Genomic DNA, 23,973 nt, shown 5'->3' with positions numbered 1-23,973 from the left:
GAAATAAGGCTAGTGGCAACTAGTTCGCTTCATGACTCGAATGCGTTTGGGGGTCTATGGGACCTACAGACGCTTATATACGGAGCGTTTTCTATTAATTGTATTTTATGCTTTGCTTATATACGGAGCGTTTTCTATCAATTGTATTTTCTCTTATACACCCATCTTTCCTCGACTCACCCTATGTTACTCGATCATTTAGCCAATTGTGAATCAATTTGATTATTTTTAATTTCTTTACACGTGGTATGTACTTAAACTAGAGAAATTCTTCAATTACCAAGTCTTTAGTGTTGATAGTTGATTAAGGAGATTAATAAATGCGTAAGTTTTTGTGTTAGTGTGTATGTTTCAATCACGTCAAAACGGCTGAAGGGATCTTAATGAACTTTAGAACAGAGATTGAGAGAGATGAGCTGATGTTGATGATCTTGTTAGCGCTGACATAGCCCAGCATATTAAGTACATAGCTCGAAAGGGCGGGGTACATAGCTCGAAGAATCGACACCCGATGAGGCAGAAAAGTTTTCGAATGCAGGCCACGTACCAGCAAACGCAATGTAGGACGTCCACCCATGAGGTGGACAGACGACATGATACAGGTCGCAGTAACCCACTGGATGCAGGTTACTTGCGGACCTTGCGATCAAGTCACTGAGGGGGGTCTACGTTTAATAGTGGTCGCCTTATCGCCTATATGATAGTACATTCATACAATTATTAGTTAGTGTTTACTTCTTCCCAGTTCAGTCCATTTGAACTGAGAGAACAGATGTAAAATAAATAAAGAGCTATATCATAATAAAATTGCAGTATTTAAATTTGTTGAATCGGAACTTATATGCAAATAATATACTGAAACAACAAGAATCGGACTTTTATAAAAGTTTATAACCGAGATTTTATTTAAGTAAACTAAATTTCTTGTATAATAAAATAATTGGCATCGTTAAAACCTGCTAACTCAAGAAACGAAAAAGAATAGTTGTTCTTTGGTGCCTTGATCGTTAAAACTTCTGGAACTAAAATGACCGTTGTATACTTTGTATATGGGAAACTTAATAAGGTTTTAATTAGTTTAACTATTTTAGAATAAAGTTTCAAAAGTGGTCCGATAGTTATATAAAGTCCAAAATTGACGAGGGGAATTTCAAAAAATCTTCGAAAGACGTGATTAAGTAATCGTAATTTAACTAATTTATCATTTTTACACGGAATACATAATTTTCATTAATGGTTATACACATAACTTTAACGAATAATTAATATGGATTAAGTATTAAGTAGGGATTAAGTATGTAGGAAAACATTGCACATTTTAACGGCACCGTCCCAACTCAGCGACAAACTTTTCATTTAAATTTAAACAAAGTCGTATGATATAAAAAGACTGCAAGCGCGCCGTCCGGACGTTGGCACCGCGCTTGCAGCCTTTTTGAATCGTTTTAATGGCAAGAACCGATACCGTGCCGCGTACGTGCCGTTTATGTGTGCGAAAACCCTAGTTGAGTATTATGTAAGTGAACTATAGGTCACGTATCTTGTCCACTACCAGACTCATCTCACAACATCACACGATGAAAATTGTTTACAACACAAAATAAATGTTTGTTATATTGAACGTAGGTAGCTTAAAACGGAAGCGCGGAGCATTTACACCACCGGTTGGAGTTCAGCCAAGGAAATTAATTATTAATTCATAAATAATTGAAATATGCTTGCTTGAAAATAAACTTATACATATTATATAATTCGCATATCTAGTGGGTTTACGTGGTCAGTAGCAGTGCAATTGTTTTAATTACAAGTTTCTAACATGGTTTTGCATATACTAAACTATTTCATACCCGCGACTTCGTACACACAATCCCGTTATTTACGGCAGGATTTTCGGGAAATAATTGAATAAAAAATGTATCTTATCGTCTCCTGGTTCTAAGCTACCTCCCCACAAATTTTCACCCTAATCGATTTAGCCGTTTTTCAGTTATACACTGTGTAACTAACTACGCTTTCTTTATATACACGTATAGATTGTAGACGTTAAACAGTTCCATTACTATTTGAATTATTTATAGAATTGACTTAATGTGGGGAGCAAATGGCTCGTGCATTGTGTTTGCACAAGTACACAAGGCTATTCAGTATTCAGTAATAGCTAAGTTATTAGGTGACCTAAGTTACTGGAACAAAACCATGCAATTCCAACTAACTTTGTATATGCTTTAAATAACTGTATTGTTTATTCCAATTAGTTTTAGAAGTTTACGCTCAGCAACATGGACTAAAAGGTACGATTCGCTTTTGCTTTTGTTCAAAACTTAAACGTCGTTGTAATAATGGCGTACTCAGAGACAATCAATTATTATTTACTTAAAATATTCTTGAGTAACGATTTTGTTCAGAAAATAATTGCTAGGGAGTGGGTTAAGCAACTATTATAATGACTCTGAGTACGGCAGTGAGATGTATATCCAGTATTTGGTAAGTAAATGACTCATTTAATATCGATTTAAAAACAATTGTATGTAGATAATAAATGTTCAAACAATATTCGATATCACTTAGCTGTCTATTTACGCCAGCGAATGCCATAGACGACAGAATTTATTGCTAACAGTTATCGGCGACCTTTCGTCAGCCGGCAGTTTGGTCGATGCAATCTGTTCACACTCCACAACGAATAAATTCATGCAACTACGTCGTATTTCATATTTATTGCATCAAGATTTCAGTACGAAATATTATTTCAAAAATGGCCTGATGATAATGATCTTTAGTGACCGTGATGGCCAAGATAACTGCAGCATAATTAACTGAATCGTTATACACTAGTAAATCATTTTTTTAAGGTATAACCAGTAAACGAGTAGCCCGCCGCCCATGGACACCCAAAACACCAGAGGCTTTACAAGTGCGTTGCCAGCCTTTTGGGGTTTAGGAATTTAAGGGTTTTTGGCTAATTGGGACGGAGGGTAATTGGGCCTCCGATAACCTTACCCACACAACGAAATATAATGCAAGCGTTGTTCCACGGCGGTTTTCTGTGAGGCCGTGGTATCACGCCGGTCGAGGCCGTCCATTCGTGCCAAAGCATGACTCTCCCTCACAGAGCAGATTATGCAAAAAAACTCAGAACAAACTATATGTGTATGCACCTAGGGCAGTAAAAACTATCAGTAAAGTCTATCTAACTTTTTATTAGCTATCGTATTAAAATTATGCGTGTTGTATTGTAAAGTTTTCTTAACGTGCATAATAATATTGCCTTGGAGTTCGTGACGGGCAAGTTATATACTGCTCGAACAGCTTGCGTTTGTATAATAAAATCGATTCTACATTATACCATCCTCAGTCTGACCCCACAGATACCCGATGACATAATGCTATAAAAATAAGCCTTGCTATAGTTTAATCTTACCGAAAGGGTTTTCCGGTGGGGTCCACACTGTAACCTATCGTCTAGTCCAGGAATAGTCTCCCTAAATAACGGCTGATACCTTTTCAAAAGAACGTTGTTTTTTATTTGTTCTGTTTGGCATGGTAAACTTAATTTTGTATATTTTTTTACCAAATTGGCCATGAAATTAATCTGAATAATACACAATATGTAAAAAAATATTTTTTGATATATTTTTGTCATCCTCTGGCTATTCCTAGAAAATTCTCACAGAACCCCCTGAGAATCACTAAGCCTTACTAAAATCCACCCAAATATTTCAAACCATCTGTGTATACCTACGAATCATCTGTATATGAGAACTACATTTTCTCATATTAGCAAACCTGCCTTATATGATTACCTATCACATTTTTACAGCAAACTGCAGACATTAAACAAATACCAGCAACGGGCTCAAAATAAAACAAAATCTCTATTAGAAATGACGTCAAGTGTTTCCGATTGTAAGAAGCACTTTGTTCGTACATTTTCCGGGATCCAATAAAGTGGATACTTGTTGACCGAGCCTTTTAATACAGCCACTGCATCGCGGTGTTAACGGACAGTCTCAAATCTTACCACGCGACGGCCAACGAAGTAAAATAACTTGTATGAAGTAAAATGAATTCTGATAACCCTTGTATTTATTGATTAAAATGACAATTTGTAGCGCCTAGTTTAATTAATAAACGCTTATGTAATTAATATGCATGCTTCATTGATCGAGTAGGCGAGCGATGCAATACGGGTCGATTCACGAGTTTTACAAAGAGCGATTGCAATTTGTTAAAAAGTTTTAGTTATTACTTTGAATCTGGATTTCTATCTTTATGTTGGTATGGTAGTGCATCGTACTTCGTCGTAGGAGTGAGGTTATCAGAGGCCTAATTTTCCCCTTCCTAATCTTCAATCCTCAAATTCCTAATCCTCAAAAGATCCGGTAACGCAGTGGTGATTTTTCAGGTGTATTTTGTGTCCATTGGTGACGCGGAATAACGTGGTGGCCCGGAGTTTAAACGTACTTTCTAAGATTATTTAGACACTACTGACAAACGGCAAAGAGAGGAATCGTGAGGAAACCTGCTCTTATAATTTCTAATTATAAGTTTGAAATCGTCAACCCGCTTTGAGAAATCGTGGTGATTAATACTCAAACCTTCTCTGTGTGAGAAGAGGCCTTTGGTTAAAAGTGGCCACTTGGAGACTGATGATGTGATGTGTAGTGACGCGGATTGCTAACCGCCACATGATCATACTGATAAATCTGCTTACAGTCCCATAAAAAACCTATTCTACCAAATGATGCAGGTACATAATACAAACACTAGTAAAGTTGCTATCGAACTGGTTTCCGAATCTAAACGCTCGAGAGTATTCAGTAACTTGATTTAACAAAGCGAAGTACGAGCAAACGTTCATGCAAAATGAACATTCCGTCGCACTGATTCCTAACGTGAAATTCTAAAGCAGCGCTACGTATTGTCACAATTTGCAACTACATTTTCGACGTCATCGGAAAACTGAATATTTGTCAATAGTTACCTAGATTACGACCACTAGTTACCTAGATAACGGCCACTAGTCATCTTCATTACGTTAGAAGTTAGTTCTGTCGAAATGACCCATTATTACAACATTATGGAATAATTATAGAAATAGGTTATTTTGAAAAGTTCTAATAATACTATGCTCAGACTGAACCTCAAGAAAAGTCTAGTTTTACTTCACACTTTAATTTATACCTTTATGAGCAATCGGCGATTTGAGTTCTAGATTGCAGTTGGTTCTTTCTTGTGTAATCAGCCTTCTATCATTACTTTCTTCTAGGAATCCTGCTCACAGGGTTAGACAGGAAGGAAAGTCTATAGGTTACTGCCAACATTGGCAACAATAAGTTCTAGTATGTCGTGGTGGCCCGGAGGTTTAAGACGCTCGCTTCAAAACCTACCAATGGCAAGTAATAACGTGACTTATTCAGAGTTATAATATTATGTACTTTCTACTGTTGGTGTGATGTGACATATAAGTTGGTAAGCGAGTTATTGTTGAATAAACACTTATCGAACATTTAGATTGTGTTAAAATTAATTCCATTAAAAATAATTACTTGTCAAAAGCACCAAGTCTCGTAACGTAAAAAGTTATCCAGTTGTAGCAAGTTAAGTATTAATTTATTCAATCCAAATGAATGGATTGACTTGGCAATTACATTAAAACAACCTAATTTATAAATATCTTACCTGTAAGATACATTGTGTTTCCATGCGATGGCCGAGTCAATCCATTAAATAAATTAATTAATACTTAATTGACTAAGCATTACATGTATCTCATACTAATGGTTTCTTGGTGGTTTAAAAAAAAATTAATCCCTAAACATCTTAACAAAGGCATTTAAAAATAGAATCCATAGGGATGATGACAGGGTATCAAGATTAATAATCTATTTAGTCCGTTTATTTATTTAAGAAATGAAAAAATATTAGTCACGTATTTTTTATTTTGTCATATGAGATGAGTCATATTCGATAAAACGAATCAAAATTTAGGAGTGGAGCTGATACGTCATTTCTACGTATAAAACGTAAATACCTAGAAAGGACGTCATGCGATATTTGAAATCAATATATCTAAGGAAGCAGTTAATAGTTGTTTCCGTAAGAAAATAAAAAATACGTGTCTAATATTTTAAAATAATCTACAAGACGGACATTAAAATAAAAATTAGTCATCTACCCTTTTAAATCTTTTCGAAAACGAGTGTATCTTGAAACGTTTGAGGAAAATCGTTCCTCTACAGCATATCAGTATAATAATTTGCGCCTTATAACATAATATTACTTACTCGCCCCCCGCCACTAATATCATCTGCATCCTGTCAATTTCCGTCTCGCCTGCTCCGTGAAGAAAATCTCATCGCACAATCATTTGGTCACATTTTTAAATTCACATATTTTAGTTTCACACACCTATGTACTTCCAAAGTTTTAGTTTGAATTCACATTTTTTTAGTTTTACACACATACACTTTTTTATGAAGTTGTAGTTAGTTTTTAATAAAAATTTTTAGTGCACTTTTACACATTCACTTTTTGTAGTTCAAATTATAGTTTACTAATCTTGTAAAATAAAAAGATTTGATCAATGTAAGGAACTTATCTAATTTTCTAAAGTTTTGAAAGCTGAGTCGTCGTACGTTTTTTTTAAAAAATATACTAAATACTTTCTCTGTCCCCATGTCCCTTTGTATGCTTAATTTTTTAAAACTACACAACTGATTTTGATGCGGTTTTTTAATAGATAGAGTGATTCAAGAGGAAGGTTTATATGTATCATACACACATAATATATTACCATTGCACCCATGTGAAGCTGGGGCGGGTCGTCAGTGGTAAATAAAGCATATTTTATTCGTTCTAGTTGTTACCTGCTACTTAGTTTAAATTAGGAGAATAGGAGATGGCGACGTTCCATCACGTTATCAAAAGACAGCTAATAAAAATATCAACCACATAAAATCTCAAATAAAACTTGTATTTCTCAACGTACAAATTGATTGTAGAAACAATGAAGTTTGAAAGTATCGCGTCACAAACACAGCGGTTCCGATGAAACAGTTTTCGGATTTCATTCTCAGATAATGCTCCGCCGAGGTTTGCTGGTGTCCGCATTTCTATCGTGGTCAATACAAGTTTTGAGCATTTTATTGTTCATTTTATAAAAGCCTGAGCTCTGGAAAATGGACTGAAAGAGATTTAAGTGCCTACTTGAAAAATAATGAACAATTAAGGCTTTTAAATGGCATGTAGAGTCTAGATAGTTTGTTTGTAATACATCATTGTACTATGTTTCTTCTTAAGTATACGGTTGGTGCACTTGTTGGATTCCCGCTCGGACCAAATATTGATAACGGCATTTTCTAAGTAAAATTACCATTATTAACCCGGATTCGGTAAGTTCACCTCACCTCGAAAAGCACGTAAAGCAACTGGTCTTGCGCCTGATCTTTCTTCGGTATTAACATATATAACAGATGGCAGTTCTGATTCAATACTTTTTCTCTATGCTATGTTTACATTGACCGTCATTGATTACCACTGATATTCCCGATTTTGTTACATTTAAAAAATTGACTCTAAACGCTTGTTTCACCTTCCTCGTATATGTTTAAATAAAATCAAATTTAGCTGATATATACCAGCCTTAATTTTATGTACCATACTAAAGACGTTTGAGTTTTTCCCCACAAACGTGTCTCAACCTAAGACTTGACCTAAGACTCTGAGGAACTAGTCTAGCATTCAGGGAATGTTTACGGCACTAGTTTACGAGGCTGAGGTGAGGAAACTTGTTGAAATAAACCCGGCTTGCAGTACATTCGCAGAGCTAAAGTTTTTATTGAGGAATTAAAATTTCTGTCTCTCTTTTCGAGTTTTCGAGCACTGAAATACTTCTCCGTAGAACTTCATTAAAGTAACTTATAAACTAGCGATAGTTTATGAGTTTCGGTTCTGGTTGTAGATGTTTATTTTACAGGTTTAATTGCTATATGAAATAAGGGTTATAATTGCTTGAATTTGTCCATGGTGAAAGGAATTTTCACACCCATTTCACTACGTCCCTTTCTAATACAAGTCTGTGTCAACTATCGGCTGCCAATATAAGTCTATGTTATAGTAAACGTAACTAGTGCCGACCCTTCTAAAACCTTGCTTTTAGCCATCCAATAACAACATTATAACTACTCACTGCCTATTACACGGGAGCCATAATAACGCCAATAATAGAACTTGAGAAAAATAGATGGTTGCAATTTAATTCTTAGGTACCTACTTCTGCTTCTCTTCTCTCTTAGCAAAATCAATCAGAGGGGATTTTTAAGGGGGAAAAATCATCCAAATACTGCTCTCACCTTGAGCGAGGGAGAGCAGTCTTTGGAGGGAGTGTCACACTCTTACTGACAAAAACCATCCCGTTCCTACTCCTGCTTTTTGAGCTGGAGCCCCGGTAAATCCGCTAGGTAGTCTGCAGCTCCGAATCAGGCATCAGCCCTACTGACTCAGAGGGGGTGTCTTTTCGTTTGCAAGAAAATTACTAGTTTAAGGAACCACCAATATTTAAAACTAATTTATTAAAGATCGAATAATTTTTTGTTCAAAACCAATAATGAACAAGAACAATGATTATTATTTTTTTATTATTGACCATCAGACGTGCGATTTAGTGTCATATTCCGTCATATTAACTTCCCATCGCCATGACACTTATAAACGGTCTCTGTATTAGTTTCGCGTGACTATAAATTAAAACTAAACATAGTTGGCACGGTGTAAACTCCATTTGTATAATTAAAGCCCTTATTACTAAGTATACAGTTCACGATGGCGTCATTTCATATCTAACATGTGTTTACCGTAATTGTAGTTTAGTTTACCGTTGAACAATTGCAATTACTTTTTCTTGTCATTTATGAAATGTTTATCACCTAAATAACTTTGCTGGAGAAGACCTTGATATGCCATGATCATCAAGTTGGTGTGATTCTCAAGTTCACCAACTGTTTTTTGGGATTTTAAGCTAGAGTATTGTTGCAAATAAAAATGATATTTTTTATAGTATAAGCCGGTAAACGAGTCATCGGATCTCCTGACGGTAAGCAATCGCCGCCATCTTTGGATACCCGAAACACCAGAGGCGTTATATTACAAGTGCGTTGCTAGCTTTTCGGGGGTAAAAAAATGATGGTTGTTGAGTAATCTGGACGAAAACAACGATACAATGCAAGCGTTGTTTCACGTGGGTTTTCTGTGAGGCCGTGGTATCAGTCCAGTTGAGTTGGCCCATTCATACCCAAGCATAGCTCTCCCACACTTAAGCTATTCGTATAATAAATCAAACATTATTTATAAGACTTTGTTTAGATATGAGATCGATGGTTATTGCTAAGTATCTGTGCGTATTTTTGGTATTTCTCTTACGATAAAAGTAATAACGGTTCGTTCTAAGAAATAATATCAACTAAGCCTAATACAGAGACTCATGAAACGTCAATCCATCAGTCGACTAATAAACGAATTTCAAAGTTTTGAAGCTTCGTTTTCTGAAGTGGTTGTTAGGTGCTTACATCAACTTCAGATTTTGATATCGAATTTTTCAAATAATAACTTTGTTCTTGGTACTGAAATCGTTAAAAGTATTGAATACGTATTTCCCAGAAATCCATCGAAATATAGGTTGTATTAAATTATTACTGGAGCTACATGTTCGAATAATATGAATGTAAAAGTATTGAACTTTAACAATAGAGTACGCACTATTAAACCTTAACTTAGTTCATCTAAATATATACACTTTCTTACAAATAAAATATCGTGTCGTCACGCCTTTCTACGTACGAAGGGGTAAGCAGAGGTGAACATTACGGCACGTAATACCATTGAACAATGTACACCCACTTTTTTACATACCATTTGTGTTATAAGTTATGCAATGTCAATAGTATGGGAGAACCATGCTTTGGCACGAATAGGCCGGGTTGACCGGACTGATACCACGGCCTCACAGAAAACGAACGTGAAACAACGCTTGCGTTGTGTTTCGTCGTGTGAGTGAGGTTACCGGAGCCTCAATCATCTCTCTTCCCAATCTTCTCAATCCCAGATTTTCCAACAACTCTTAATTACTAACCCTCAAAAGGCCGACAAGGCACTTGTAACGCCTCTGGTATTTCGGGTGTTCATGGGCGATGACGATTGCTTACTATCAGGTGATCCGTCGACTTGTTTACCAACTTACATATACCAAAAAAAACCTATATAGCTACTGAACCGTAATGCCTAGAATAAAGAAAAGAATACAAAAAAAGATTGAAGAATACTGATCAATCTTAACGATATTTTAAAATCTTTATCAAATAACATGTATATATGATTATATTCGGTTAAGTATTGTAATTAAATCGAAAGAAAACACTACTCGTAATTTTACACATCAAAAAACCTGAGGAACACATTGACATTATTATGGAATCTTCAATGAATTTAGTATATTTCTCTTTGAAAAATGTATTATTTTGCTTATTACGAAATGTATTTCGATATTTTATATACTATTGTAATGCAAAGTATGTAAAATATGTATAAACAAAACTAAAATGGCCAACACCAGACCGGCCATTTTTTTCGAAACAACAATCGTTTGAAGTTAAAATTAGACTAGGTATACCTTTATCTTTCTATTTCATACCCTATCTACATCATTTTACAGTTGTATTTACTTCAACAACGAATAACAAAAGGCGACCACATTCCAAGTACTTACATATATTGAAATATGCTTCTCTCTTGAAATTGCAAACATCATACTACTGCATATATGATATGCAAGTTAGAATTACATAAACGATACTTGATTGAGGCGAAATGTACGTGAATTAATGTACGTACACCTGTTTCTAAGAGGATATTCATCCTCTTACTCTAAGTGGAATAATAATATACGGTAGGAATAACATAATATAAATTATGTTTAGTAATATAACAATAGGGATGATGGCGGGGTATGAAAAGTAAAAATCTAATTAGTCCGTCAGTTAGGTAATGAAAAAATATTACATAATATATGTATTTAGACACACACATTAATATTTTGTCGTATAAGATAACAATACGTAGAGACGAGTCATAGTTCAGGATTGTGGGCTGGCTACGTCATTTCTTAGTACAAAACGTATCTAGAAGTGACGTCACGCGACATTTCAAATCAATATATCGTCAAAAGTATTTGTTTTCGTAAGAAATAAAAAATACGTGTTCATTTTTTTTAATAATCTATTAGACGGACAATAAATTAAAACTTAGTCGTCTATCCGATTGATTCATAGAAACCTTTTACTATTCTACATTTTATATAGGTATGTTCAATATGACGCACAGACGTAATCGAAATGTAACAAATCACACTAACATTATAAACGTGAAAGTTTGTTACCGAACGGATTTTGATAAAATTTGGTATACAGACAGGGTATGAGGCTGCCTTGGGTGATAGGACACTTTTAATCCCATAGCAACGCGAGCAAAGCTGCTGGCGGAACCTAGTTAGTAAATAATTTCATATTTAACAGAGAAAAAGTATAATAAAGAGGTCAAAGAATCTTACGTTCGTTTATTAAATCTCGATTCAAGTTAAAAAGAAATTAATAGGAAAACCTTCAAAAAACAACAAAGAATACCTCCAACACGGCCTCGCAGTCTAAGTAAAGGAATATCAATGAACCTTTTTGAAATATTTGTAATTCCTGGCCAAATAATCCTGGCCATTAATTCTACATTGTTTTAAATAAAGAACAATATACATTCTTTCTCCCAAATCTTTTGCTTCAGTTTACCGGCCAGTGTTTATACTTTTAGGTAGAAAAGAATACGAAATGACAATAACAATAAAGACCCGGCCAAGTGCGAGTCGACCCCGCAGCCGAAGGGCTTCTAACCATTGTCATTGAATTCCTATCAATTTTATTTTTAATCAAATTTTTAAAGAGAAATTATGGCCCTTTTATGTAAATTTTACTATATTATAGCTTAAAACCAAGTCGCTTTCCGCCATCGCTTTGAAAGGGCTTATGTTTCAAACAATTAACCTTAAGAAAACCTTGGTTTTTGAAAAACCAGGTATAGGTAAGATGACTTTTTTCAGTTTCACTTCCATTATTTCCATTTTATATTTCCATAATAAATTATTTCTTTCATAATTATTGTGTAAATAATTTGGAATTCCCAAACATTATCAAGTTTCAACGCAGTAGCATTAAAGATTCTGTATGTCTGTAGCAGATGAGGAAAACGGATTTAACGAATTTATAAATTTTACATTTTTCTTACGGTACCCTAAAAAGAGGCTCGGTTTAATTTAAAAAGGTTTGAAACTCTAAAGATGTTTAGTTAACAAAAATGCCGGGGAACATAAAAGATGTTATTACTAGCGTCATTAGTGAAGTACCTGAAATATTTTAACAGAATATCGATTCTATTTTGGGCGAAAGAATCGATTGAAAATAATTAGGGCTCTGATTATCTCGTTAGGAATATTACAGTTAATCAGAATCAATGTTGCTTGTTGTTGCTTTTTTGGTAAACTCCTTTTTAAATTTAAAACCCGTAGTTTGTTTGGTTTTCTATCAGATTATTAAAAGCTCGCTTGCATCTGTGTGTAGTCGGAATATTCTCTGAAACATATTTATTATTATTTACTCTCAATATTTTATCTAGATCAACTTGTTTGTTATTTGTGTATCTATGTGTATGAAAATCAAATATATGTTTAGTTTGAGTATAACATACAGTTATTCTGCTGAAATAAAAAGTATTCAATCGTTTGGATTTTTTTTATGAAATATATGTTAAAATACTGTTTTTAATCGGAATCAAATATGCAGTATATTTACAATTCAGCGTATTTGTCTTGTATGCTTTAAATATTCAAGTTTACAAAAGGATTTGGTTTTTTTATGTGTATTATTTTTTAGATTGCCACTAATAGAGACCGGTGCTACTAGAAGAGTCACAGGGGCTTTGCCAACATTTTAAGAAGGATTTTGAAGGACGTATTAGTCCTCAAATACTACCGGCTAAAGCATATCACAGTTTTGTTGTGATACAAAGTTACAAGCAAACTGCATAGTTTGTTGCTTGTCAAGCATCAATACGAAAGGGCCTAGTTTCACTGACGGACAGATTGACGGACAAATTCAAGTTGACGTTTCAAAAGTGCCTAATTTAGGATTAATTGTTTAATAATTAAATGCTTTGACTTTGACTTTGGGATGGAAATGCTGTCATTGAATTTCTAATAATAAGTCATAATCAAAATAAATAAACCCAACAGACAGAAGCCACAAACCTAACACTTAACCCGTTACCACAACGACTGTGAAAAAATAAATAAAAATAGTTATTCCCTGGGGATGATAGCATATAGACGGAGTGCGTCACCGAGACACGATGGCGCCGGCCAGTCCAGACCGGGTGACGCCACGGAGCAGTGGCTGGTTCATCTCCAAACCTTCGTTTAAGGATAATCCATCAACATCAAGACTTAAATGAGATGAATTTTTATATATGTATTTAGGATTGAAGAGAATATACAAGATATGTAAAACTTAATGTAGGTTGCATAAAAAAAGTACCTATTGAAAAATTATGGAATTTAATAAAAAGAAGATTTAAAAAGAGATCTTAAGGCGATGTCATGTGATTCGGAATTGATATGGTAGGTTTATTTTTTGTGTGCGTTTGATCTCAATCTTGCCTGATGAGAAGCAACGATGAGATTTAAGGTGGTGCACGCAAACTCAAATAATGCCTGTTTACTCTTGCATTTTCAAATCCCCATAAGTATTGTACTTACGATAAGTCGGTCGCGAGTATGACTGCCGGACAAGAGGTCTTGGATTCGATTCCCGGGTCGGGCAAAGTATTACTGGACTTTTTTCGGTTTTACCGAAAATTTCTCAGTAGTAGTAGTGAAATGTGGGTGAACATTGTATAGCGGCATTACGTGGCCTAATGTGCACCTCTGCCTACCCCTTCGGGGACGATACTTGCGACTACGATAAATGCATATAAAGTAATTAAGCTAGTGAGGTATTACACCTCACTACCGGACTAACTAATCAAAAACTCTCCGCTCCCCAATAAAAAGATAAAACACGTCCAGATCCGCATACAATCAAAATTAACCACTATCTGTGTGAATTCATAATCTATTTTTGTATGAAACACTAGCTTCACGGTGTCCTAAAATTTCCATATTTAAATTACATTATCAAGCAGGACTGTAGAAGTGACTACATAATAATATTTTCCACGCGAAACTCCTATTACATCTGAAGCTTCAATTTGTATTTGATTTACCCATTACAAGAGCTTGCAACATTTATTTTCCATAACTAGGTATTGCATAACTGACATAGATACATAATGTTTATGCTCCCCTAGTAGTTATTATGCTGATAAAACTCCTTTTATGTGAGGAGCCAATACCAAAGCATTATGAATTGCTATATTTTATTGAGTAGCGGATAGTCGGCATCTAAATATGGACGGTTTGGCAGCATTGTGTAGGCATGTTGTGGTAGTTAGTATAAAACAAATAAAGCTAGCAACGTCACGCCTTTTATCCCCGAAGGGGTAGGCAGAGGTGCTCATTAGGACACGTAATGCCACTGCTGATTTGATTAGTCCGTATGTTATAAAAATATATTTTATGTTACTATAGGCCATTAGATATGCAGTGTTTATTGTGGTAAATTAGAATAATGCTATTTATTATAATTATATTAATTTGCAAAGTAAATTTCAATCTGTGCACTACATAAAGATCGACTAAGGGAGAATGCCCAAAGGCTTAAGTACTATCAAACTTAACAACAAAACTGTACACAGCCGTGTTGTACTAAGTTTATTTTTTAATAAATAAATATAGTTACGTACATACACATATAACCTTCGAACTGATTGCTTTATTTCTTTTTCTTTTCTAACCTCAATAATGAATACATTTAAGGAAGCCTTAAAAATCTATTTCCATGGCTATTGTGAAGTAATCTATCTAACGCCAACTAGCTAGAGATGCATTTATATTACACACATAAGACACTCAAAAAAAAGAGATTTACAGGCAAAGTAAAGTTAATATACGGTACTAGTACTCGTGAATTCCAAACATACCCAGAACAAAGAACTTTATTTCTACGTTAAATGTGAAACAAATGGGAACTGGAAACTAACTAAATGCGTTCAAAGGTTTACCTCCAAATGCATTTACTCTAGGTTTTATTCAGAGTGCATGCTGAAGTTTAGGAGCTTAGTGAAACGAATCTGATTGAAAATATACGAAACAAGCCCCCATTCGGTGCTAATAAATTAAAACTAGTACCCACATGAAGAAGGTTTTATTCTAAACTAAAACTGTAACTAGTTACACACGACTAGAATTCAAAGCAAATCTGCAAAGAGCTTGGTGAAAATTAATTCTTTGACAATAATTTGTTATGAGTCACATAGATTTAAGAATTGAGTACTGTAGTAAAATTGTTCTTTCGGTATTTCCAGATTCCCGTGAATCAAGAGCCAGGCCATTACAGATGAGGCCAAGTAGGGCTGACGCCCAATCCGGAGCCGCAGGCAACCCTGCAGGTTACCGGGGCTCAAAGCAGGAAAAGGAACGGGGTAGTTTTTAGTCAGTAACATTCTGACGCTCACTCTCATCTCGCCATATGCGGGAGAAGTCATTGGATAATTTTCTCAAGCCTCCCCAAAAGTACTCCCTGATTCCTACTAATTTCTACGAAAACTGCGCACGAGCACCTCTTTCTTTCTATTCTGAACTTTGGAAATGACAGTTTTTGAATAAAATGTAGTATAATATACATATATGTACCTGTGTGTATGAAATTACAAAAGCAAAAGATAAGTTGACGGAACCATTAACAATTGAACGCGCTCCGTAATTTATGTTTAGATGTAGATTTAAAATCATAGAATCAATTAATCATTAATATTTTTCGGCTTACTCACATAATTATTTGACGAGGAACTCGACTAGTTTCACGCTAGCTAGAGGCTCATATTCAATAGCAGCGCGACATTCACCGTGTCGTGTGTCGCCGAATGCTGCTCATCTCATGAAAGTTATAATATAAACATAGAATCAAGTAGTGTCATGATAATAACATGGCATTTATTTTGTAATATTTTAGCTTAGTTCACGTACATAGGGTGTTCCATCTTATTTAGAAAAGCAACAATATTAGTAGTGGTATTTTAACTGCAACAATATAATAAGTGTAAGATTATTTTGACGTCACTTGTGTCTGTCGACTAAAGTTATTTATAACTTTTGTGTCTGAACTTTTATTATAACGTTGATAGCCGCTTTTCAGCTAGTGGAGCTGAGCAATCAATAGAGTATTTTTAGTTTCCTCTTTTGCAGTTTAGTTGCTAACGATTCGAAAGAGAACCGTATGAATTCGAATGTCATCAGAAAACGTAACGTGTATGTAAAAATATGCAAAATTATGATGTCATGATTTTTTTTTTCATGGATTATGTGGCAAACGAGCATATGATTCACCGGTAAGCGACCAGCGCCGCCCATGGACACCCGCAACAACAGAGCAATCACATGTGTGTTGCCGGCCTTTCAAAAAGGACTACGCTCTTTGCTTAAGGGTTAAAAGGTCGTATCGGTTCGAAAATACCGCCACCACGATGCCATTCTTCAATCGTTAAAAATGATGTCCAAACTAAACCTAATCCGTTAATTTGACTTAATTCTATAATACCTATGTAATATCAGGTACGCAAAATTTAATTATGTATTATGACCGAAATGATATGTTCGAAAATTAATAACAATTATTTAATTATTATGTTATCGGACGTATATCACGTATCGAGGAACTCGACGCTGCGGCGATTGTCGCGCTGCTACCATCAATCGTGATTCGCGGAATGCTACTCATGAATATCAGCCTCTAGCATGGCTTGAAACTAGTCGAGTTGCTCGTCACACAGTTACGTGAGTAAACTGATAATATATTCATTAATTTAGTATGTCTCACGAAAGTTATAATAAAACTATTATTTACCTAACAAGAGTCAAAACCAATGTTTCGGGGACCTATTTCGTAAACCCGTAACCAATATTCAAAGAAAAAATATTACAATGGCTAAGCATACTGTCGTATTACTAGAAAATATGTAATAAAAATTGATATTATGCCGAGTATCAAGCCGTGGCTCGCTCTGGGGCCCCGTGCCTTGCACCAAATCGTTTTGTTCGCGGGAAACCATAAAATACTTTCTTTGTTTAACTGTGGCGGAGTAGAAAACTCACCTAGAATGACTTCATTTAACGTCGGACAGGTCTTTATAGTTTCTTTGTAGTTTGTTTAGCTTTTGCACTGTGTAGGCTGACAGAGAAATAATTGGAATGCATTTGCATCGTTTTGTTCATGTAAATTGAAATTGAAAAATAGAAATTCCTAAGAATAATATTTAGACACGATGTAGCAACAATGAGAATAGTAACATAGTTATTGTCATAGAAAATGTGCGGTCCGCAATGAACGGAAAAGATATTTTAAAATCTGTATTGATTTCGCCATGTTTTAGGAAGGTTTACAGCTGTCCTTCACAGCGGTGGCATGACCAGTCGCACGATACAACTCTTTTGCTTTTTGTTCTATGATGAGACCTACCTGATTATTGATGAAACCCCTACTTACTCGTATTATGAGTACGTAGAGCCTTAGAAACATGTAATAAATAAAGTGGTAGAATAATTTGATTCAATCAAATTACAACAACAGGTTGTTAACAAAACTCTCAGTTGGTTAATTTTCATGGTGGCTTAAACATAAGCCAATTATCTTGTATCCATGGCTGTTGTACAAAAATAGGGATTTTCCTCGAATTTTATCTTTTGTGTGTTCGTAATGGCGGTTTATATATAGTCTCAATTTAAGCATTAAATAAGATATAGCTACCATGAGACCATCGCTACTAAGAAGTAATACAAAAGTTAAAAAGATTATTATACTTTCGTAAAATTAATAGGATTCCATTATAAAATACAACATTTCATTGAAAACCGAAGCTTATTCTGTTTAACACCATTCAACTCAGCTACTCTGTCTGCGTCTGCGTCTAAAACCAGTGTTTGTCAGTTCAGTCGTCCCACTACCCAGTTTCACAGCACAACAAGGTAACCCTAACTAACATAATCCTTTAAACTATATGCAACATTATTACAAAGGTCTAAGGTGGAAATTCTAATAAACAAAGATGGATAGGTTTATGTGCTCGGCTCCTAATACTCACTATCGCAAATACATAATATTGCAATTTGGAAACACATCTGAGAAATGTTAATATCATTTCGGTGTGAGGAGTTGCATCATTCAAATAATTTACGTTCACACATTTCAGTACGATGTTACAGATTAATACTCGAATACTGGAAATGTTACATGTAAATTCAGAATGAGATTTAGCGTAACATATTGTGTTGCATTGAAATTTTGAAGGAAATTTGGTTTGATAATGTGTATGCAGGATGTCTAGCTATAACTAGTTCACGTACAAAAGAATCATAGTGGTTACAGAGTGGTCGGTCGGAGCAGCTCGGTTGTTTATTGAAGACTGGATGCGGGTTCACTTCGATTAGGTATTTGACGACCGTATCGCCTTTGCAGATAAAGTTTTGCCACCGCATTCTTTCATTCATATCTTTCGATATGTAAGCGGAATTCGTATCGCATTCTTACAAGGTGCAATATTACATGACACCTTTTAATATTCGAAGTTGTAGGTAGAGGTGGACATTGTTACTACTACCTACTTGTCGCCTAATTGTGTCATGTGTCGTGTAGCGATTATGTCAAAGTAGAATATTATGTTTACTCACTCCTATTCTTCGTGCGAGAGTCGTAAGAGCCAACATAATGGAATGCATATTTGAGCTTATTGGAGGCTAAAACCCATAATCTCCAAATTCCTAACTCCCAAAAGGCGGGCAATGCTTTTGTTACGCCTATGATTTTTCGGGAGTACATGGGTGGTACCGATTGCCATCAAGTGATTCATAAGCGCATTTACCTGCTTATCCCATAATTAACAGAGACCACGTAGCAACAGTCTCTTATTAACCAGAACCTTTTAAACTGCTTAGATCTCATATTGAGTGAAGGCGTGTACAGTTTTGAACAATAACATACCGTTGATGTGTGTAATGATGAGTCTCATAAAAAAGGTGGTAACCTGGCACTACGGTAACCAACAAAACACAACACAAGCTTTATGTTACACCGGTTCTCTCTAAGGCCGTGGAATCATGCGAGTCGAGCGAGCCCTTCCGTGCCGAAGCAAAGCTTCCACATAATGTTGTAATAGATACATTTACAATTAAATTGTGTAATTGATACGTTGTACTGTTTTCTCCCAGGGTAGAGTTTCCCGTATAGTAATTATTTCTGTATTTATTTAATTACCTGTATGGTTTTATTTTAATAGCTTGACCTTTATGCGAATGAATAAGGTAAATCTAGTAACTCACATTTATATTTACGAGTCTGGTCAGATCTCACATTACAGTTTTGTTTCCTGGTACTTCTTTTTATTTACTAATCATATTCATATAATACCACAAGCATACTCTTGCTTAAAAGGTTTTTCTTATAATTGTTTTTTTACGTCATAAATGGTTGATGATCTTACTTTAACATCGGTTACAAAGTTACTATACTTTTTTCTAAACCACTCTAGACTAGTTATGATTTAGTAGAAAATTCTTAGTATTTTAAAAATTATATCTATGTATTGGTAAAAATAAGATTAACTGTAGAATACGCTGCGAGTGAGTCAAGGGGGAGACACAATTACTAATTTGTTTTGTTTATTCTAAGCCCAAGTCAATAGGGAGTAAGCTAATTCAGGCACCAAAACTCCCGAATCCAAACTCCCCTATTTATCAGACAGACTTGTTTTATATTATTCAGTAAACATTTTACAAATGTATGGCCTTAAATCTAGACTCGCCAAACTCTAACGTTTTGATGGCGACCAATACCTAACCTAACTAATAAGGAAATCTTACGTATGTGTCACAAATAGAATATATATTTTTATTACGTAAGTACGTACATTTTAAAAGCAACAGTAGTTATTATTAGCCATTAATAACTTGTGTAACTGTTAACGCATCTAATAATTCATTACCTTGTAGGATAGGCAGTAGTTGATCGATTACGTATAATTACTATCAGGTGAACTATCCGTGCCCCTAACCCATAAAAACATGATGTAACACCATTGTTTTAAATTAAAATATTCTTGTTTTATACTGAACTTGTTTGTACTTAAACAGAAACTAAAACAATTTAGTTTTTTGGCCGAACAATTAACAATGTGAATTTCAGTTTGTAACTACTAGTCGATCGAGCTAAAATTAATTAAAATCAACTTGTTGTATATTTTCATTGATTTCAATTGAGACCATGTTCGATATTTACACCTTTGACTCTTAATCAACCAGAGTTGTTACTTCAACAGTACTAGGTATAAGTTCATTGCCTGCATTGACTGCAGCTGAACTTTTGGGGCCACGGATGCATAGAGAGACCCTAGGTGCCCCACCCTTCAGCGAAAAAGGTAGCACAGTGGTCACGTTCTACCTACCTACCCACAGCGAGGCTTAAGGAAGAAGCAAGTCTTCCTGCGTATGTGCTATAATAGGCATTGCACCGGGGGGCTCAGGTCTACTTGAAGATCTCTTATACTTGCTGGGGATGGCCACCGGGGTAGATTTAGTGAGAATCATAAAAAACAGGTACAAATTAATGTATCTCCTATGGTGTTGTGGGTAGGGATAGGTGTTGATCGGCTACCATACCAGGTGGAACCGTTAGCTCGTTTTCCCGCAATTCAATAAAGACTTAGGATAATTTTTAAGAAAGGATCCCTTATCAGCAATAATCTCGAATTATAAGACAAACTACATCCATTTCAATCTCATACATATTGGAAGTATTAGAACCGATTTAAAAAGCGAAAGAGATTATTCCCTAGAAATTAATTTCAAAGTTTAATGGAACACGTCAAAATGTCAGCGGCACGTGTGTGTGTTTGCTAGATTCGAATTCATAGCCGAAATAACGCAATACATGCCCGTGTGGTCACCTAGTATCGAGTTTTTCGGTTCTTTATCGAAAAATTGTAATCTATGTTCAGTTTCAAGTGCTCATATGGATTACTGGTGTGGTCAGATGCCATAGTATTCATTATGCATGTATGTGTTTTCAGTTCTGTATATATGTGTTACAATGTAATGTATAGCTCGCAAGGCTTCATTCAGATATTGGACTTTTTCGGAATTTTCGATATCTTTAAGTGATCTGAAATCGTGCTCGGTGTATTCTAACAAGCATTTATTTATTACGAAGATTTTATACAGATACAAAACTAGTCAAATATAGGTGTACCATTAAAGGTAAGCGTCCACACTTCCAAAGGCCCGTATCGTACACGTCTAACGCAACGGATTTTAGTTTGTCTTGTATAGAAACTCATACAACTGCGTCCACTGATCCGCATCGTACAGACCGCATCATTAGCGATGCCTAAATGCGATGCGTACCGATGACGTTATACGGAATGCGTACGATGCGAGCGATACGTACGATGTGGGCATGTGGACGCTTACCTTAAATAGGACACTTCTGCATTCTCGAAGATTAGATTAGAAAAGTGTTATGTTATTAAGGTTTTGTAAGAATGAAATGGCGTTGGTTAGTTACACTAAAACTTCATAACGGCTTACCCCATTTGGATAATACCCGTTTGTAATATTTCCATTCCAAAATAAGTAAAACTTAAGTTTATAAGCTGGCATCTTGAGCGATCATAAAGTGCAGCTATAAAAATTGCAGCCATTGCCCCGCGCTGTGGTTCTTAAGGATTTAAAGCAGCCTTTTCAAAGTTTTGTGTTGGTTGACTTCGTTTAAGCCGAAACCGACCAGTGGTGCATTGTTAGCGTTCAGCAAACAATCTATCATTATACTAGAGTTCAAAGAACGGGACACAAAGCTTAGCCTTTCTAATATGATGGCTTGCTTCGAACTGCACACGAGAATATGTGATAATGTTTGCTGGAAACATTTGGTTGAGATCATAATGTTTTCCAATAAATATGTATGAAAACAGTTTAAAATAACTTAACATCACGGTATATTTATGTACATTAATAGAGAAAAGCTCTACTACTTTCGAGTCACAGAGGGACTTTTCAGTAGGCTACGCGATGTCCCCGCGTCCGCGCACGCTATTCATGATGTGATAAGAGTCCCTCTGTGACTCAAAACTATTAGAACTATGCTCCATAAATGTACGTAAGTAAACCGTGATTTTTAGTTAGTTTAAAATATATAAGTCATTTAAAATGTTTCACTGTTATTTCACCATTATTAAACGTTGATTATTGAATGTTGATTTGATGACGACGCGACAATTGGTAATCAGCGTGGACAAGGGACACATGAAACAAACTCCAGAGGAGCTACATATACGTCACTGGCTGTCTTTCGCTTAAAGGTCATATCGGATCGGAAACTGCAAGCGACAGTTCATCTCTGCGACACAGTTTTTTTTTACAGTGATCTAAATCTCACATGTTTTTGAGTCGATAATATTAACCGTTTTGTTGAACAAATGTTACGATAGCAAAGATTTTTTTTTATGAAACACGCCGATAATCGAGCAGACGTATTACCTGATGGTAAGCAATCGCCGCCGCCCATGGACACTTGAAACACCAGAGACGTTACAAGTGCGTTGCCCAGCGGGAGTTAAATTTAAGGGTTGTTGTTCGGGAATCGGGGATGGGGAAGATTAGGAAGGGAAATTGGGCCTCCGGTAACCTCAATCACACAACGAAATTCATCAACGCAAGCGTTGTTTCACGTCGGTTTTCTGTGAGGCCAGTGGTATCACTCCGGTAGCCGAAGCCCATTCGTGCCGAAACATGGCTCTCCCACACTTAATAACTATAGGTATAGTAGATTATCTTTAATCTACTACGTACGTATATATACGTACGTACTTAGTAAAAGTAAAGTACGTTTTACTTAGTTAGTTTATACAAGTAATCGGTCCAATCAAGTCCGATTTAAACCCATTTAAAAGAATACGATGAACGTTGTCATTACATTGTTCAACGTAAATGCTACGGCTATTCTTGTACATTCCAATGACTTATTCAGTAAGCAGTTTCAAAGAATTCACTACTTTGAATTACAGGTTCTAGTTTTTTTGTAAATAAACTTTTAATTGCATCGTGGGAGCTCGAACAGATTGTTAACTGGAATCCGTTCCTTAATTCAATGATTTCTTTTATCAATAGGTTGTAGTATCAATTGGATTCCGGAACAGCGGACTACCTAGCGGGCTTACCAGGGCTCCGGTTCGACAAGCAGGAGTAGGAATAATGGTTTTTAGTCAGTAAAAGTCTGACATTCCCTCTCGCTTTGGCCAGGGCGGGAGAAGTAATAGGAGTGATTTTTTCTAATAAAAAAAAGTATCAATTGGATAAAATATCTCAATACAGCCATTCCATTAAATGTTTGGCTAGTCTCATGTTATGCTAAACCGGTGATGAAATTCTTCCAAGAATATTATGACAAAACGATCGGAACCCATCTCAGTGAGTGAATGGCAAGGATCCAAGATATCATGTTAATTTTATAGCTCTAGTCTAGAGTCTGTGATTGTTCCTTATTTAAACTAATAACAGGAGTAACGACTGGAAAAAGTCAATGAACTGTGATCTCATAAGTCATTGATATTGATTGCAATGTTTATGGCCGAATGAAAGGCCAGAAAATTGAGTTGGTCCCGATTCCGACCGAATTATTCGTACTTATGTTAGTTTCAATTTTCTTGTTCTATGTTATTCATGAACTAACTATCTTTATT

General features: G+C 35.5%; 1 protein-coding gene across 10 annotated transcripts in view; it reads right to left on the bottom strand.

Moving 5' to 3' along the window:
• Nucleotides 1-23,973, bottom strand: part of LOC118262972 (potassium voltage-gated channel protein Shaker) — a 347,989-nt gene that overhangs the window by 187,017 nt on the left and 136,999 nt on the right. The window contains exon 1 of one of the 10 annotated variants that reach the window (XM_050704035.1): nucleotides 6,288-6,412. The exons of the other annotated variants lie outside the window; for them this stretch is intronic. Within the exon in view, the coding sequence (XP_050559992.1) occupies nucleotides 6,288-6,316 (29 nt within the window). The 5' untranslated portion in view covers nucleotides 6,317-6,412. Of the gene's footprint in view, nucleotides 1-6,287; nucleotides 6,413-23,973 lie in introns of those variants that run through there. 10 annotated transcript variants of the gene reach the window in all.

Source organism: Spodoptera frugiperda, chromosome 25, assembly GCF_023101765.2.
Source record: "Spodoptera frugiperda isolate SF20-4 chromosome 25, AGI-APGP_CSIRO_Sfru_2.0, whole genome shotgun sequence".
Classification (NCBI taxonomy): Eukaryota; Metazoa; Arthropoda; class Insecta; order Lepidoptera; family Noctuidae; genus Spodoptera; species Spodoptera frugiperda.
The sequence above is the reverse complement of the archived record's forward strand: the minus strand, read 5'-3'. Positions and strand labels throughout refer to the sequence as shown.